The sequence below is a fragment of the Lolium perenne genome, chromosome 5 (genome assembly GCF_019359855.2).
Source record: "Lolium perenne isolate Kyuss_39 chromosome 5, Kyuss_2.0, whole genome shotgun sequence".
NCBI classification, from domain to species: Eukaryota; Viridiplantae; Streptophyta; class Magnoliopsida; order Poales; family Poaceae; genus Lolium; species Lolium perenne.
Window position 1 is genome coordinate 259394603 of NC_067248.2, and position 17378 is coordinate 259411980.

The 17378-nt window shown below is 42.5% G+C and overlaps 1 protein-coding gene and 1 long non-coding RNA gene across 10 annotated transcripts; both read right to left on the reverse strand.

The window, feature by feature from the left end:
* Nucleotides 1-405: 405 nt before the first annotated feature.
* LOC127302858 (uncharacterized) lies at nt 406-5715 on the reverse strand. Of its 9 annotated transcripts, none has more exons than XR_007853140.2 (7): nt 5053-5705; nt 4352-4836; nt 3906-4081; nt 2607-2690; nt 1621-1752; nt 1287-1517; nt 406-1196 (listed from the first exon to the last, which is right to left on the reverse strand). It is a non-coding gene; the product is annotated as an uncharacterized lncRNA (long non-coding RNA). The 9 variants fall into 9 exon arrangements; XR_007853141.2 differs by having other exon boundaries at nt 4352-4809; nt 5053-5704; XR_007853137.2 differs by having other exon boundaries at nt 4352-4819; nt 5053-5704.
* Nucleotides 5716-6490: 775 nt separating this feature from the next.
* Nucleotides 6491-10457, reverse strand: LOC127302857 (BURP domain-containing protein 4). Its single transcript, XM_071821179.1, has 8 exons — nt 10367-10457; nt 9835-9903; nt 9680-9742; nt 9399-9461; nt 9111-9179; nt 8818-8885; nt 7459-7531; nt 6491-7303 (listed from the first exon to the last, which is right to left on the reverse strand). The coding sequence occupies exons 1-8, from the start codon at nt 10416-10418 to the stop codon at nt 6624-6626; spliced, it is 1137 nt and encodes a 378-aa protein (XP_071677280.1). The 5' UTR covers nt 10419-10457; the 3' UTR covers nt 6491-6623.
* Between the last annotated feature and the right edge of the window lie 6921 nt (nt 10458-17378).

A 17378-nucleotide genomic window follows, 5' to 3' on the forward strand; every position in this document is an offset into this window, starting at 1 on the left:
GTAGGTGTCTGATATGGGTAATTTTTGCATGCTATAATTGAAAAGACAGGTCTAAAAAATAGCAGGTTGCATTGAACAAATCAGTCAAGTGCTCAAGATGGAAGGAGCATGCATCCTATAACATGGTGCCAAGTATATGTTACCATGGAACAGAGATCAGAGCTAAAGGAGCATATCTATATGGGATACATAAGAATCAGTGCAAATGAGAGTGAGGGAGAGGCAAATCACCGCCTAGTTTTCATACAGGCTAACATCATCTTGTTTTGCACGGGCAATATTTCCACCTAATTTAAAAGAGCATATATATGGCTCTCACAAAAGGAAAAACACGAATAGCTATTAATTCAATGGCAGCATCAGAAGGACTAAGTAACTGAACATAAGAATCAGTGCAAATGAGAGTGAGGGAGAGGCAAATCAGCACCTAGTTTTCATACAGGCTAACATCATCTTGTTTTGAACTGACAATATTTCGACCTCATTTAAAAGATCATATATATGGATCTTGCAAAAGAAAAAACAGTAATAGCTGTTAATTCAATAGCAGCATCAGAAGGACCAAGTAATTGAACATTTAGGTGAACATGTGGCCAGACCTTAGCATATAGGTAACTATCCCGTTGTCTGCGTCAGGTGTAAGTAAAGAACAGAGTATCACCTTCCACAACGCTGTTGTCCTCCACGAATGCATTTTGCGTCAGGTGTAAGTAAATAACAAAGTATCACCTTACACAACGCTGTTGTCCTCCGTGAATGCATCCCATACATGCTCAATGAAGATGCGGTTCCTCCATTCCACCAATCTAACACTCCATATGTCTCCAACGGTGTTGCGGAGCATGACTTTCTGTGGAAAATCACCAACGATGTACTGACACAACGCCTTTGGAATCTTGAGTGCCATAAGGGTTGTCGGTGACTACGTTTGGACAGTGAAACCTGGCCTCAGGCAAAAATCCAGCCAGCAGGTGCTGGCCTTGCTTTGCTGTTCCTGACCTACTCCCTTTGGATTCATGTCGACCTTTCTTTTATTGCCTTTTGCGCTCGTTGTGTGAAGATGGTCGTTTCGCAGTGGAGCTCTACAATGGTGGAAAGGCAGGCGGAGCTTCAATTGGGCTCTGTATCTCCGCCTTCTTTGTAGGTGGTGATGTCACTGGAGATCCTTTCTCGGCCTTCATCTCCTTCTGGTGTACCTGCATGAGCGCAATTAGGTTACAGAGATCGGAACAATAGTGTAGTATCAGAAGATGAGAGGAGTAAACGAAGCGACAGCAGGTACATACAAGACGAATCCCAGCTTCAATCACAACAAGGATCCTTTTAGTAAGATATGGCGTGAACATCTATGAAGAAAATGGTCAGGGCTACAAATTGTTTTCTCTGGAATACTCAAATAGCTCTACAAAGAATATTTCCATTGCAAGATCTATAATACTCCCTCCACTCCCATTTAAGTGACTTTAATTTGAACCACTGCTAGTTCGTTTTTCCTATGTCCATGCATTGATTAAAACCTAAAAGAGGGAGTAGTTAATAAAATCTATAGGCAGATGGTTAGAGAAACAGGCACCATGTTAGAATTTTAAAAATTACCATTCCAATTTATTGATCACATACCTCGTTTGAAAACCCTCCAATATTTGCAGCAACGGAGGAGGTAGTGATTATACCTTCACCACCGCCGCCACGCATAATCCCTGAAGTATTGATTTCTCAAACATAATAGTTATGATGCCCAGATTGAAGACCCTGAAAACATAAGAGCTCATGTCAGAGTGAGTCTTGCCGGAAACGATCTACCATCCTAATTCTCTAGTAGTCAAAATGATCTCCAATCCTGCCATGTGGATTTTGCCACCAGTTAGATGTAGCCAATCAGATGTCATGCTAAACCAATGACAGTAGATACTATGAAAATATAGCAATTTACATTTCAGCCAATGAAATAACTAATGCACAGTTTTTGCCTGCTCATCACATACCAAAAGGAGTACTATTGACCTCATTAACACTAGGAACCACATATAAAATGGGTATGCTAATTCTATGGATAAGCTTGCACATTTTTTTTCAGTCCAGCAACTTTGTGCTACATGTCCTCAAGAAACAGTGGATGTCGTATACACAGATTTGCTAAAATTTATTATGTTTATATGGTAACAGGAACACTGAACCATGTAGAGATAAATCGGTGCCTGACTTGCACAAGTTCATACTCGAGCTAAATCTGCAACATCGGAAGCATTTTTCCATCATTATGGATACCTAGACTGACTGTCAATTGGAAGATATTAAATTACATAAAGATGGATGCATACTATAATTGTTATATACAAATTGTAGGTATGCCATAAGTCGCTGCCAGTAGGCGTATATGCTAACAAAAAACTTTGTGCTGAACTGACTGTCTAGTCCCCATCCAGATGTCAAACACAAGTGATTGATGCTCCAAAATTTGATGCTTCAAGCACTTAAGTAGTACTAACAATACTACTGGATCTGTAATATTCTAAGATAGTTGTTTTTACCGTTTCATTTGTATATGTAAGCAAATAAACTGAACATGAAAAATGAAATACTTTCAGTTCACCAAATAATCTTACATGTTAGTTCGCAGATGCACATGAAATAAATTAACTTGTTATTTTCGATGCTATACAGTGGGTGAACGAATCTTTATCCAATGCCTACAAAACAAAACGGAAGTTAAAATGTGGTAGACCTAAAGACACACCCTCTTCAGTTGCAGTACAAAAAGCCTCTAAACAACCTAGCATTGCGAAAATCTGATCAGCTACACAATACGGCTAGACCAAGGAGATGAAACAAAATACTCAATAAACAACACGGCCATTTACCTTACCGATTTAGAAATAAACAAACCAAGAAGTTGTCAAAAATGTAAAGACATTTGAAATAAAGCATTTAACATACTAAAACAACTGAAAGATCTCTAGAAGTAAGATGAATCAGAAAAATGGCCAATATTGCCTCAATCAAGCAAGACAATGGTCCAATGTGTGTGTTTATGTTCTAACAGGTGACGATGTAAAACTACACATTGCTTGTTGATACTTTCAGGGAGAGCAGGAGAAAGTAAATACCAATGGATCTATATCACTCCTATTTTACCAATTTGCTAATTAAGAACATATGTACTATGAACTCTTGTTTCTAGTAATATTTTTAGTAGGGGAAGAGTAAAACAATGGATGAACTACATTGGCTGATTTATATACAATCTAAGCATCGCAGTAAACTATTTTCGTTTGCCAAAATGAAAAAAAAAAAAAACACAACTGGAAAGCAAAAAACCATAGACCTTCCAATGAGATGTAGAGACATCAGTTGATAAACTCGTGACCGAAGAATTTAGTATAACAAGATCACACTGGATCAGTTTTGGCCAAATATTAAACCAAATCAACTGAAGACCTATGTATTCTCCACGCCAAATATTATGAAAGAATATATCCATGCAAAAGAACACCAAATATTTCCCCTAGTACTGGGAGTGGATGAACATGTTGGTGTGTTTCTCCCAGGTGCAGTTTCAGTTGGGTGCGATAGTGACTATCCGCCAGAGGGAAAGACCACTTACAGCTAGCTGTGCACAAATGAAAATGTTAAAAGTTATGTGTGATTTCTCAACAATCCCAATCAACCTACACAACCCATTGAGTTTATATAGCCTCATTCGAAATTTAACTGGACCAAGAAAATTAGAGCAAGGACTATTGTTTGCCAACCCTGCACATGCTAAACAAACCATAAACATATTCATGCAAATTTTGGATTAACTTGGTACGCTACAAACCCATTTAAGCATACCACTTAACAAACACGCTTCTAAAAACACGGGAATGAGTATCCAATCTACACAAAAGGAATATGAATTTTACCTTGGAAAAATCCAAGGCAGCTAAGACAATATCAGGGATACTCTTTGACACACTCGATGGCAACAAACTCCTTGTTGCTTGTTCACTGATGATGAACACCATAAGGCACTCCAGGTGAACAGTGAACTTCTCTGAAAAGAGTGGATGCTTCCTTTTTCTCCTTCTTCAGCAGCTTCCTGGCAGGAAGACTTATTCAACAATACATAATTTCCAGTGATTTGAAAAGAAACTTGGCACAATACAAAAACAACAAACTAACTATATTGTAGCATAATTGATTTCAGCTCGAAATTTGCTTATATATCTGTAGTGTTACCACAAAGAAAGGTAATGTAAAGTGTGACAATTTCATCAAAGTTAGAAGGTGACGTGTTTGCCCAACAAAAAACAAAGATATATGATTTAACTATTGCAGTGATATGCATCTCAAGGGAGAGGCTACTCACCCGGATCACTGATGAGAAAGGGCATGGCAGGGTAGCTAGCCTGATCCAATCATCCAATCGGTGTCGTTGTCACCTCTCTAGTCGCCATGGAGGGTCGGCGACCAAGAAAAGCACCGCCACATCCCCTGTTTTCATGGGCCATTGCTCGCACGGTATCTCCACGGCATGCCATCATAGCAGATGGTCATGGTGATATAATCGTCGGCGTTGCCGAATAGGATAGAGTTGAGGATGGCGCCTCGACAGAACCTTGGATAGACCACTGTTTCTCCCATGTCCCACAACGGTTCATCACCGAGCGCCCGCCTGAATGGACAACCACATGTCCGACCTCTCCCTGCGCCCTGAACCGGGACAGCGCCAGACACCTACCATGCAACCAACTGCCGCAGCCACCGCCTTAGCAGCGTCGAAAAGATCGGCGAGGGCTCCCCGGTGTATTGGACCTAGATACCGTGCTGTTTCCAGCTACCAGTCAACAGCCGCTTATCATGTGAGATTGCAAAAGATTAGGACGGCTTTAGAAAATTTCAGATTGTCAAGAGGACTCCCAGACTATAGAAAAACAGAAAATCAAAAACATAATTGATCGTAAGTAGTAGTACAAATTTTACCCGCATGGTCCCAGATTCAATTTTACACAGCAAGGAAAACTAAAATATTATGAAGTAACACGAGGATATCATGCATCGCGGATAAACCTGATTGAGAAGGGAAGTTTCTGATCTTGCCGGCAACAGAGAAAAAGCTTCGTTTGTTGCCGGTGGACACCAGCTTCAACGGGCGCTCGGGGCCAAAGCACGGCTGATACGGCTTGCCTTCGCGGTGTTCCATGGCGACGGCCTGTCCGACCTCTTCTGAGCATCGGCCCTGGACATCGCCGGCCACCTGCTGCAGCCGCTGCGCCAACGTTTCCCGCAGCTAGTCAACCGCCGCATCAGAGGTGATCAGGGCAGGGGAAGAGACCCGGGCAGGATGGGGATACAAACGCCATGGATGATGATCTCAAACTCTCGGCCGCCGCGCCGCCTAGGGTTTCCCCTCTGATGTGGCCTCCCCTTCTCTCCACCGCCAGCCGCTCGCCCGGTAGCCCCGATGACCTCGAGACTCACCGCCTTGAGCTCCTGCCCTCGCTTGGAATCTCTGTCTTCCACGTCTCCTTCCCGTCTCAAGTAAGCCTCTCCATGCCGCGCGCGAACTACAGCGATCTCATCTATTCCGCCTCCTTGGTATAGAGCGAATTTGGCACTGGCTTCTTCAATAAGCTCGGTGGAGGGGACAGACACGGGTCAGCTGTCCTTGTGGCGGAGGAGGAGGGAAGATGACATCTCGTGTCAATGTGTACTGGAGCCCACACGACCAGCGCACTAACAGAACTCCCCAAAGCGGTACCCAGCTACAACCACACACCAATTGATTATGCGACCGAAGCGGAAGAAAAAGGACTGATCAGAAGCACCCCACATGAATTCTCAGACGGACCCAAGCTGTACACAAGGAAAAACCCAGTAGAAATCAACCACAAAACAGTAGACGTGTCACCACGAGGTGAATTCGAAAAAGGCTCCAAAATTACCACAAAAAAGATGTTTGTTGCCTTTTAATATAGTAGTTATTATTGTTTTTCACTAACTCGAAATTAGTTCTCAATGGCAGGTTGAGGAAGTTTGAAGAATAAGCAAAAAAAAAAAAAAAAACTTGAAGTTCAGAACACGGAGGATTGGCGAATGGCCGGCGGCGGGGAATCACTACAGTTCATGTGCGCTTCCTGCTTCTATTTTGTTTATCAAACTTGTGTGTTATGTCAGACCTATCAATGTGTCCGTGTGTGCGAAACTACTGATATGCACTCCGGCTCGGAGCTGTGGTGCTTACTCGACGCCAAGTTGTGTAATCCTTGGTTACCAACTCCCCCCTTTCTATGAGCCTACATCAGGTTTTCTCCCACCGGATCGATAGTTGCTGCTCTAATACTCTCCACTGAAGAGAGAAGTGGAATTCATTATTCTACAATCTCTAACAAACAAGGCACACCTTTATTCCAGTAGAGAAAGGAAATTTGGCACTACCATGGCCGTGCTGAACTGCTGATCCTGATACATCTGTGATATATTTCATAGAGAAGACATACGATGATTTTCTTACAACTCAAACCCTTGCAGTACATAAAGGTAATTCTTATTCGAAAATAGTTATTTCGCATACATGGCCACAATTGCCGGTTTGTAGCAGCCAAGAAACTACCAGAATCTAGTGCCAACAATTTATTTAACTAATAGAACATGATGTAATTCTGAGGCATATAATGGCAAACTGGTTCACCGCGCTCTCCGCCCAGCAATTCAAAGTACTCCTTGTCCCAGTTGGATGTGTTCATGTGGCACATGACGGTAGCTGTAACGCGTGTCATGCCATTTTTCATATCATTGAGTTGCACCCTCAAAGCCTGCACTTCTTTTGGCCGATGGCAATAAAACACCTCATATGGAAAATCCATAGGGTGGCACGCCACCGTATGATTGCTGAGTTGGGCGATCTGTGCCACAACGTACCTAGTTGTGGGGCTTTCATGCCCATGAATCCTTGTGAAGGCTGCTTGTGTGAGGTTTGATCCTAAAGACGTAGTGGCAAACCTTGACATTGCTTTGCGAGATGAGGTGCACACGTGAGGCTCCTCCCTGTCAATAGGCTTGACGCATGAACGAAGGGTCTCGGCTACCTGCTTTGCCTTCAAGGAGTTGTAAGGTATCTTGAAGCGCGATACAATTGTTGCAAAATACTTTGGCTCCAATGGGGTAGAGACTGAACTATCAGGCTTTGGCATATCAGCTCGTGCAAACATGGTGCCTTCTGGTAGTATGGTGCCAACATGCAAAATCTTCTTCAAGAACAACATGCCAGTTTTAACTTTTATGTGCCAGTGTCTTGTTTGCGCTCCAGGAACAAGAGAACCTGCATAATTATAAAACATCGGTTGAACAAAATCGACATGATAGTGTTATTTTGTAGATTTATTATAGCTTGTTATATTCTTTAGGTAATAACAAACAAAGATCTTATTTAGGCATAAGATATTCTCAAATTAATATGATGTCACAAGTACTAACCGGAAGCTGAAGGATTTCTGCCCCAATGTTCCGCATAAGAACTTGCATCAAAACCATTTTCTTCTGTAGGAAATTAGATACAATGAGTTGAATAATAATTAATCAATATTCAACTTAACAAGAGAAGCTGCATAGTTATAAAACATCGGTTGAACAAAAATCGACATGATAATGTTATTTTGTACATTTATTCTAGCTTGTTATGTTCTGTAGTTACTAACAAACAAAGATCTTATTTAGACATAGCATATTCTTAATTTAATATGATGGCACAAGTACTAATCGGAAGCTGAAGGATTTCTACCCCAATGTTCCGCATAAGAACTTGCATCAAAACCATTTTCTTCTGTACGAAATTAGATATAATGAGTTGAATAATAATTAATCAATTCTCGACTTAACAAGAGAAGCTGCATAGTTATAAAACATCGATTGAATAAAATAGTCATGATAAGGTAGAAACAAACAATGATCTTATTTAGACATAACATATTCTCAACTTAATATGATGGCACAAGTACTGGCCGGAAGCTGAAGGATTTCTACCCCAATGTTCCGCATAAGAACTTGCATCAAAACCATTTTCTTCTGTAGATAATTAAATACAAAGAGTTGAATAATAATTAATCAATTCACAATTTAACAAGAGAAACTGCATAGTTATAAAACATCGGTTGAATAAAATCGACATGATAATGTTATTTTATAGATTTATTATAGCTTCTATATTACAGACAAAGATCTTATTTAGACATAACACATTCTCAACTTAGTATGATGACACAAGTACTGACCGGAAGCTGAAGGATTTCTGCCCCAATGTTCAGCATAAGAACTTGCATCAAAACCATTTTCTTCTGTAGGAAATTAGATACAATAATGTGAATAATAATTAATCGATTCTAATCTTAACAAGAGAAGCTGCATAGTTAAAAAAACTTCGGTTGAATAAAATCGATATGATAGTTGTTTTCTAGATTCATTATAGCTTGTTATATTCTGTAGATAATAATAAACAAAGATCTTATTCAGACATAATATACTCTCAAATTAGTATGATGGCACAAGTACTAACCAGAAGGTGAACGATTTGGATTTTCGAACCAATGTTGCGCATAAGAACTTGCATCAAAACCATTTTCTGTAGGAAATTAGATACAATGAGCTGAATAATGAATGATCAATTCTTAACTTAACAAAAGAAGATGCATAGTTATAAAACATTGGTTAAATAAAATCAACATGATAATGTTATTTTGTAGATTTATTATAGCTTGTTATATTATGTAGATAATAGCAAACAAAGGTCTTATTCAGAATTACACATTCTCAACTTAGTTTGATGGCACAAGTACTGACCTGAAGATGAAGGATTTGATTTTTTTTCCAATGTAGCGCATAAGAACTTGCATCAAAACCATTTTCTTCTGTAGGAAATTAGATACAATGAGTTGAATAATAATTAATCAATTCTCAACTTAACAAGAGAAATTGCATAGTTATACAACATCGGTTGGATAAAATTGACATTATAATGTTATTTTGTAGATTTATTATAGCTTGTTATATTCTGTAAATAATAGCAAACAAAGATCTTATTCAGACATAACATATTCTAATTCTAAACTTAGTATGATGGCACAAGTACTGACCCGAAGGTGAAGGATTTGGATTTTTGCCCCAATGTAGCGCATAAGAACTTGCATCAAAACCATTTTCTTCTGTAGGAAATTAGATAAAGTGAGTTGAATAATAATTAATCAATTCTCAACTTAACAAGAGAAGCTGCATAGTTATAAAACATCGGTTGAATAAAATCAACATGATAATGTTATTTTGTTGATTTATTATAGCTTGTTATATTATGTAGAAAATAACAAACAAAGATCTTATTCAGACATAACATATTCTCAACTTAGTATGATGGCACAAGTACTGACCGGAAGCTGAAGGATTTCTACCCCAATGTTCCGCATAAGAACTTGCATCAAAACCATTTTTTTCTGTAGGAAATTAGATACAATGAGTTCAATAATAATTAATCAATTCTCAACTTAACAAAAAAGCTGCATAGTTATAAAACATTGGATGAATAAAATTGACATGATGATGTTACTTTGTAGATTTATTATAGCTTGTTATATTCTGTAGGTAGTAACAAACAAAGATCTTTTTCAGACGTAACATATTGTCAACTTAGTATGATGGCACAAGTACTGACCGGAAGCTGAAGGATTTCTGCCCCAATGTTCCGCGTAAGAACTTGCATCAAAACCATTTTCTTCTGTAGGAAATTAGATACAATAAGTTGTATAATAATTAATTAATTCTCAACTTAATATACTTTTACTATGGTAAGGTTGCATGATTACTTACGAGATGGTGGCGGTTCAGCCCTGTCATTCCTTGTTCCTGGGTCAGCAGCCATTGTGAAAGCATTTTTTTCTGCAGGGAACAACAAACAATGAGCTGGTTCTTGTTTTGTAAACTATTCTCTTTGCTCTATATTAACTAAAGAAAACACTACATAGTGGAATGCCGAGGCCTCCACCAGCAATTACAGAAGAGATTCCATAACCCATGTATTATTCTTAGCTACAAGGAAGATGATGGATCGAACTAGAATAGGCTAGGAATACTCAGCCGGCTACTATATTGCTATCGTCGGACATTCGACGGAAAGCGCGATCCATTCCCGTAATAAAAGGAGAAAAGGGGAAAATGGAGATGGAGATACCACCAGTCCACCACTACTTTACAGAACAAGTCCACCGACTAGTTGCAACAATACATTCACTTCTAAACATATCTCTATTCTGCTCTAATGTGCGTTGCTTATATCAAATGGAATTATGAGTTTAGTTGTAGTACGAAATTTAGAAGTTAAAGATATCACAAGATGACTCACCGAAGGTTAGAAGGAGCAAGACAAAGGCTATCGCCAACACCTTGGCCCCCATGTTTGGATCACAATGAAGGGAATTGTGTTGAATGCGGACGAAGCGTCTGAATTGTGTTGAATGGAGGAAGAAGGGTCTCGGTACTGATTTATACAGCTCGGGGCTCTAGCATTTTATAGACAATTTAATACGTAGCATAAAGGAAAATATTTCTTAATAAATGGCGTTGATAACGTACTATTTATTTGAGTATGAGGATGAAGGGAATCGCTACTCCTTCCATACCGGTATATAGAGATTGATCTCTTGAATCGGCTGCCTACTCAGTTTTTTCTGCCTTTGCATGCCATAGTAAATGAGAGATATCGAAAGATAGTCAGACGTATTAACACAAGGAAATAGAAAGGGAGAAAATCGTCGAAAGAGGGATCTGTTGGGAGGGGTTTTAGGAGTTACTTTGGCTAATTAATACACAATTCACCCATATTTTTCGGTATACACCAAAAAATGTAGTCAAACGTATTTTTAGGAGTTAATTGGGAGTTTTTGGAAGCGAAATTATTTGAGATTTCCATGGAACTTTTGGAGCGAAAGCTCGCGGGAAGGAAAGTTATGTGACCTAGTAGCAAGAACAAAAGACGGATGTGGGATACGGTTTGTTCTTCTGAAAAACCCTTCACGAAATGAGCTATCACGTTCAAAGTTATATGGCTTTTAGGGCAAAAGAGCTAGGTATTGCCCTCCGAACACGCATAGTTTGTCAGAACGCTTGGGACGGGAAGCAACACCGTATGAAGTGTTTCCCTTTCGGTGCCACGAAAAACCTGTTTCCCGTCGAAGCGAGCTATTATTTTGAAGAGCTATTATTTTGAAGAAGCTACAGAGGGTGTATTCAAAAAGTTCAGCGGGACCTATGCACGTTGATAGAGGAACACATATACACCATGGATCACATGCGTGCTGCACGCGTTAGCTTTAGCTTTCTGGGTAGACCTGTGGCTCCGTGCGTTGTCCTGCCGATTACGCTGGAAACGGTTCGGATTTGAACTAAGCGTCCATTTTCTATCGCCCTAGAATTTTTGGAAAAATCATTTTTAGAACGGACACATTATTTTATCTGTAAAGGTAACCTCGGTTTCACGCGTTCCTAACCCGGTTGCCGTTTTCCGTTCATTTTAATAAAGAAGGAAGGAAAACCAAAAAAAAAATTGAAAAAATACCTTTGCCGTGTGCACTTCGCAGAAGAACACGGCAAAGGGCATGGGACTTAGGGTTTTGACCGGCCAGGGAGAATTTTGGAGGGGAAAAAAATCCCACCCACCCCGGCGGCATTCTTCCCCCAACTCTCGTGCCCGTACCCTCGCCGCCGCTGCCCCCACCTTGTGTCGCCGTCAACCACCGCCACCCCCACGTCGCGCCCGCGCCGCCGCCCCCCACCTCGCGCCCGACCTTGTGCCCGCACCAGCCGCCCCTGCCCGCGCCCGCCGCGCAGTGAGGCATCCCGCGCCCGCGCTCGTCGCCCTTGCCCGGTGATGCTGCTGCGCTGCTGCTGCTACTGCTCCGCGGTGCTGCTGCTTCGACTGTGACCTAGCTGTCGTGCGGCCGCCCCGGCACGCCGCCGCCATGCTGCACCACGGCGGCCCGATCTAGCTGCCGCACTGCTGCTGCTGCCGGCCGACCCTGCTGCTGCATGTTGCGGCTCGGCCGCGCTGCTACCGCCTCGGCACGACGCTGCCCTGCTGGCCTCCTCCACACGCCGACACCGGCAGGTATGCATCGTTTCTTTTAGGTTTTTAGATTTGTTCTATTTTGCTTGTCGCATGTTTGTTAATTTGTTCAAAAAATTGTTATTGTTGCAGGATCTACATCGAGTTCGAGGGTAGGGCGCCGTCTTCGTAGGGTATCTTCGGCAGCGGTCGATCATGCTTTGAGGGTAAGGCCATTTCCACCTCTCGTGCCTAGGATTTAATGGGCCTAACAAAACATGCTATTTTCACATCTAGCTGAAACCAAATTAAATTGTACCCAATCACCGTACTTGCACTACGGTAAAAACGGCAATTGTCGTGTTGCCCTAGCTTTACCGCGTGCCCTACACCTCGGGCAATTATAAGCTTTGTCGTGTTCCACCTAAAAGAACACGGCAAAGATAAAAAACACAGCAAAAATTGGAAAAAGAACATGGCAAAAAAAGAGCACGGCAAAGGTCCAAAAAAAAACACGGCAAAGAGAGGAACACGGAGAACCTTCACGAAATGAGCTATCACGTCCGGAGTTATAAGGCTTTTAGGGCAAAAGAGCTAAGTATTGCCCTCCGGACACGCATAGTTTGTCGGAACGAGCCCATATCGGGCACGTGCGTGTGCCTTGGGAGGGGAAGCAACGCTGTATGAAGTGTGTCCCTTTCGGTGCCACGACAAACCCGTTTCCATTTCCCGAGTATCGAAGTGGGCTATTTTTGTGAAGAAGCTACAGAGGGCACATTCAAAAATTCAGCGGGACCTCTGCACGTTGATAGAGGAACACGTATACACCGCTGATCACATGCGTGTCGTGCACATTAGCTTTCTGGGTAGACATGCTGTTGGAGATATGCCCAAGAGGCAATAATAAAGTGGTTATTATAATATCTTTGTGTTTATGATAAATGTTTACATACCATGCTATAATTGTATTAACCGAAACATTGATACATGTGTGTTATGTGAACAACAAGGAGTCCCTAGTAAGCCTCTTGTATAACTAGCTTGTTGATTACTAGATGATCATAGTTTCATGATCATGAACATTGGATGTTATTAATAACAAGGTTATGTCATTAGATGAATGATATAATGGACACACCCAATTAAGCGTAGCATAAGATCACGTCATTAAGTTCAATTTGCTATAAGCTTTCGATACATAGTTACCTAGTCCTTCGACCATGAGATCATGTAAATCACTTATACCGGAAGGGTACTTTGATTACATCAAACACCACTGCGTAAATGGGTGGTTATAAAGGTGGGATTAAGTATTTGGAAAGTATGAGTTGAGGTATATGGATCAAGAGTGGGATATTGTCCATCCCGATGACGGATAGATATACTCTGGGCCCTCTCGGTGGAATGTCGTCTGATTAGCTTGCAAGCATGTGACTTGGTCACAAGAGATGACATGCCACGGTACGAGTAAAGAGTACTTGTCGGAGACGAGGTTGAACAAGGTATGGAGATACCGATGATCAAACCTCGGACAAGTAAAATATCGCGTGACAAAGGGAATCGGTATCGTATGTAAATGGTTCAATCGATCACTAAGTTATCGTTGAATATGTGGGAGCCATTATGGATCTCCAGATCCCACTATTGGTTATTGGTCGGAGAGAAGTCTCGACCATGTCTACATAGTTCACGAACCGTAGGGTGACACACTTAAGGTTTGATATCGTTTTAAGTAGATATGGAATATGGAATGGAGTTCGAATTTTGTTCGGAGTCTCGGACGGGATCCAGGACATCACGAGGAGGTCCGGAATGGTCCGGAGAATAAGATTCATATATAGGAAGTCACTTTCCAAGTTTGGAAATGATCCGGTGTTTTTCTGGAAGGTTCTAGAAGGTTCTAGAAGAGTCCGGAAGAAATCACCATGGAAGGTGGAGTCCCGAATGGACTCCACCCACCTTGGCCGGCCAGCCAAAGGGAGGAGGAGTCCCAGGTGGACTCCACCTAAGGTGGCCGGCCACCCCACCAAAGGAAAGGGGGGAGTCCCACTCCCCCTAGGTTTGGCCCTATGGAAGGTTTGGGAGTTGGACTCTTATTCGGATTCTAGGGCTAACCCTTGGGGATCCACCTATATATTGAGGGAGAGAGGGAGGGGGCCGGCCACACCCTTGGCCGCACCACCCAAGCCACCAGAGGCCGGCGCCCCAGCTACCCCCCTCTCCCCAAACCCTAGCCGCCCCCCTCCTCATACTTCTCCCGCAGTGCTTAGGCGAAGCCCTGCCGGAGATCTCCACCACCACCGCCACCACGCCGTCGTGCTACCGGGATTCCGAGGAGGATCTACTACTTCCGCTGCCCGCTGGAACAGGGAGGAGGACGTCTTCATCAACACCGAACGTGTGACCGAGTACGGAGGTGCTGCCCGACTGTGGCACCGTCAAGATCTTCTACGCGCTTTTGCAAGCGGCAAGTGATCGACTACATCAACAACGAGATCTAATCTCGTAGGCTTTGGAATCTTCGAGGGTTAGTCTCATGATCTTCTCGTTGCTACCATCTTCTTGATTGGATCTTGGCTTGTTATTCGTTCTTGCGGTAGGAAATTTTTTGTTTTCTATGCTACGAATCCCATCACATGCGGCTCCGTGTGGTGTCTTGCCGATTCCGCTAGAAATGGTCCGGATTTAAATAAACGTCCACTTTCTGTCGAGCTAGAATTTTTGGAAAAATTATTTTCAGAACCGGGACACATTATTTTATGTGTAAAGGTAACCTCGGTTTCGCGCGCGTTCCTAACCTGGTTGCCGTTTTCGTTCATTTCAATAAAAAAGGAAGGAAAACCAATTTTTTTTTGAAAAAAATACCTTTGGCATGTGCACTTGGCTAAGGAACTCGACAAAGGTGCCTTTGGTGTGTGCATTTGGCAGAGGAACACGGCAACGAGGCCTTTGCCATGTGCAATGGTTAGGCACAAGGCAAAGGGCTTGGGACTTAGGGTTTTGACCGGCCAGGGAGAATTTTGGAGAGGAATGAAGAAGATATGCCCTAGAGGCAATAATAAAGTGGTTATTATTTATATCTTTATGTTTATGATAAATGTTTATATATCATGCTAGAATTGTATTAACCGAAACATTAGTACATGTGTGATATGTAGACAAACAAGAAGTCCCTAGTATGCCTCTTAAACTAGCTTGTTGATTAATGGATGATTAGTTTCATAATCATGAACATTGGATGTTATTAATAACAAGGTTATGTCATTGTATGAATGATGTAATGGACACACCCAATTAAGCGTAGCATAAGATCTCGTCATTAAGTTATTTGCTATAAGCTTTCGATACATAGTTACCTAGTCCTTATGACCATGAGATCATGTAAATCACTTATACCGGAAAGGTACTTTGATTACACCAAACACCACTGCGTAAATGGGTGGTTATAAAGGTGGGATTAAGTATCCGGAAAGTATGAGTTGAGGCATATGGATCAACAGTGGGATTTGTCCATCCCGATGACGGATAGATATACTCTGGGCCCTCTCGGTGGAATGTCGTCTAATGTCTTGCAAGCATATGAATGAGTTCATAAGAGACCACATACCACGGTACGAGTAAAGAGTACTTGTCAGGAGACGAGGTTTAACAAGGTATAGAGTGATACCGAAGATCAAATCTCGGACAAGTAAAATATCGCGAGACAAAGGGAATTGGTATTGTATGCGAATGGTTCATTCGATCACTAAAGTCATCGTTGAATATGTGGGAGCCATTATGGATCTCCAGATCCCGCTATTGGTTATTGGTCGGAGTGAGTACTCAACCATGTCCGCATAGTTCACGAACCGTAGGGTGACACACTTAAAGTTGGATGTTGAAATGGTAGTACTTGAATATGGAATGGAGTTCGAATATTTGTTCGGAGTCCCGGATGAGATCCCGGACATCACGAGGAGTTTCGGAATGGTCCGGAGAATAAGATTCATATATAGGATGTCATTTTATGTGAATTAAAATGTCGCGGAAGGTTCTATGGAAGGTTCTAGAAGGTTCTAGAAAAGTCCGGAAGAAACCACCAAGGAAGGTGGAGTCCACATGGGACTCCACCTCCATGGCCGGCCAACCCTAGTGGGGGAGGAGTCCCAAGTGGACTCCCCCTTAGGGGGCCGGCCACCCCCCCATATGGGAGGTGGAACTCCCACCTTTGGTGGGAGTCCTAGCTTGGCTAGGTTTCCCCCTCTTATGGAAGGTTTTTGGTTCGGGTCTTATTCGAAGACTTGGACACCAACACTTGGGGATCCACCTATATAATGAGGGGCCAAGGGAGGGGGCCGGCCACCCTAAGACCACAAGCTGGCCGCCCCCTTTGAAGTGGCCGGCCACCCCCTCCCAAACCCTAGCCACCCCCCTCTCCTCCATATCTCCCGCGTAGCTTAGCGAAGCTCCGCCGGACTTCTCCACCGCCACCGACACCACGCCGTCGTGCTGTCGGATTCAAGAGGAGCTACTACTTCCGCTGCCCGCTGGAACGGGAGGTGGACGTCGTCTTCATCAACAACCGAACGTGTGACCGAGTACGGAGGTGCTGCCCGTTCGTGGCGCCGGAACCGATCGTGATCAAGATCTTCTACGCGCTTTTGCAAGCGGCAAGTGAACGTCTACCGCAGCAACAAGAGCCTCCTCTTGTAGGCTTTGGAATCTCTTCAAGGGTGAGACTCGATACCCTCTCGTTGCTACCGTCTTCTAGATTGCATCTTGGCTTGGATTGCGTGTTCGCGGTAGGAAATTTTTTGTTTTCTATGCAACGTTATCCTACAGTGGTATCAGAGCCGTGTCTATGCATAGATGGTTGCACGAGTAGAACACAATGGTTTGTGGGCGTTGATGCTCTTGTTATCTTTAGTTTGAGTACTTTGCATCTTTGTGGCATAGTGGGATGAAGCGGCTCGGACTAAATTTACATGACCGCATTCATGAGACTTGTTCCTCGTTCGACATGCAACTTGTATTGCATAAGAGGCTTTGCGGGTGTCTGTCTCTCCTACTATAGTGAAGATTCAATTTACTCTTCTATTGAAAACATTAGTATCAACGTTGTGGTTCATGTTCGTAGGTAGATTAGATCTCTCTCGAAAACCCTAAACCACGTAAAATATGCAAACCAAATTAGAGACGTCTAACTTGTTTTTGCAGGGTTTGGTGATGTGATATGGCCATAATGTGATGATGAATATGTATGAGATGATCATTATTGTATTGTGGCAACCGGCGGGGAGCCTTATGGTTGTCTTTAAATTTCATGTTGAGTAGT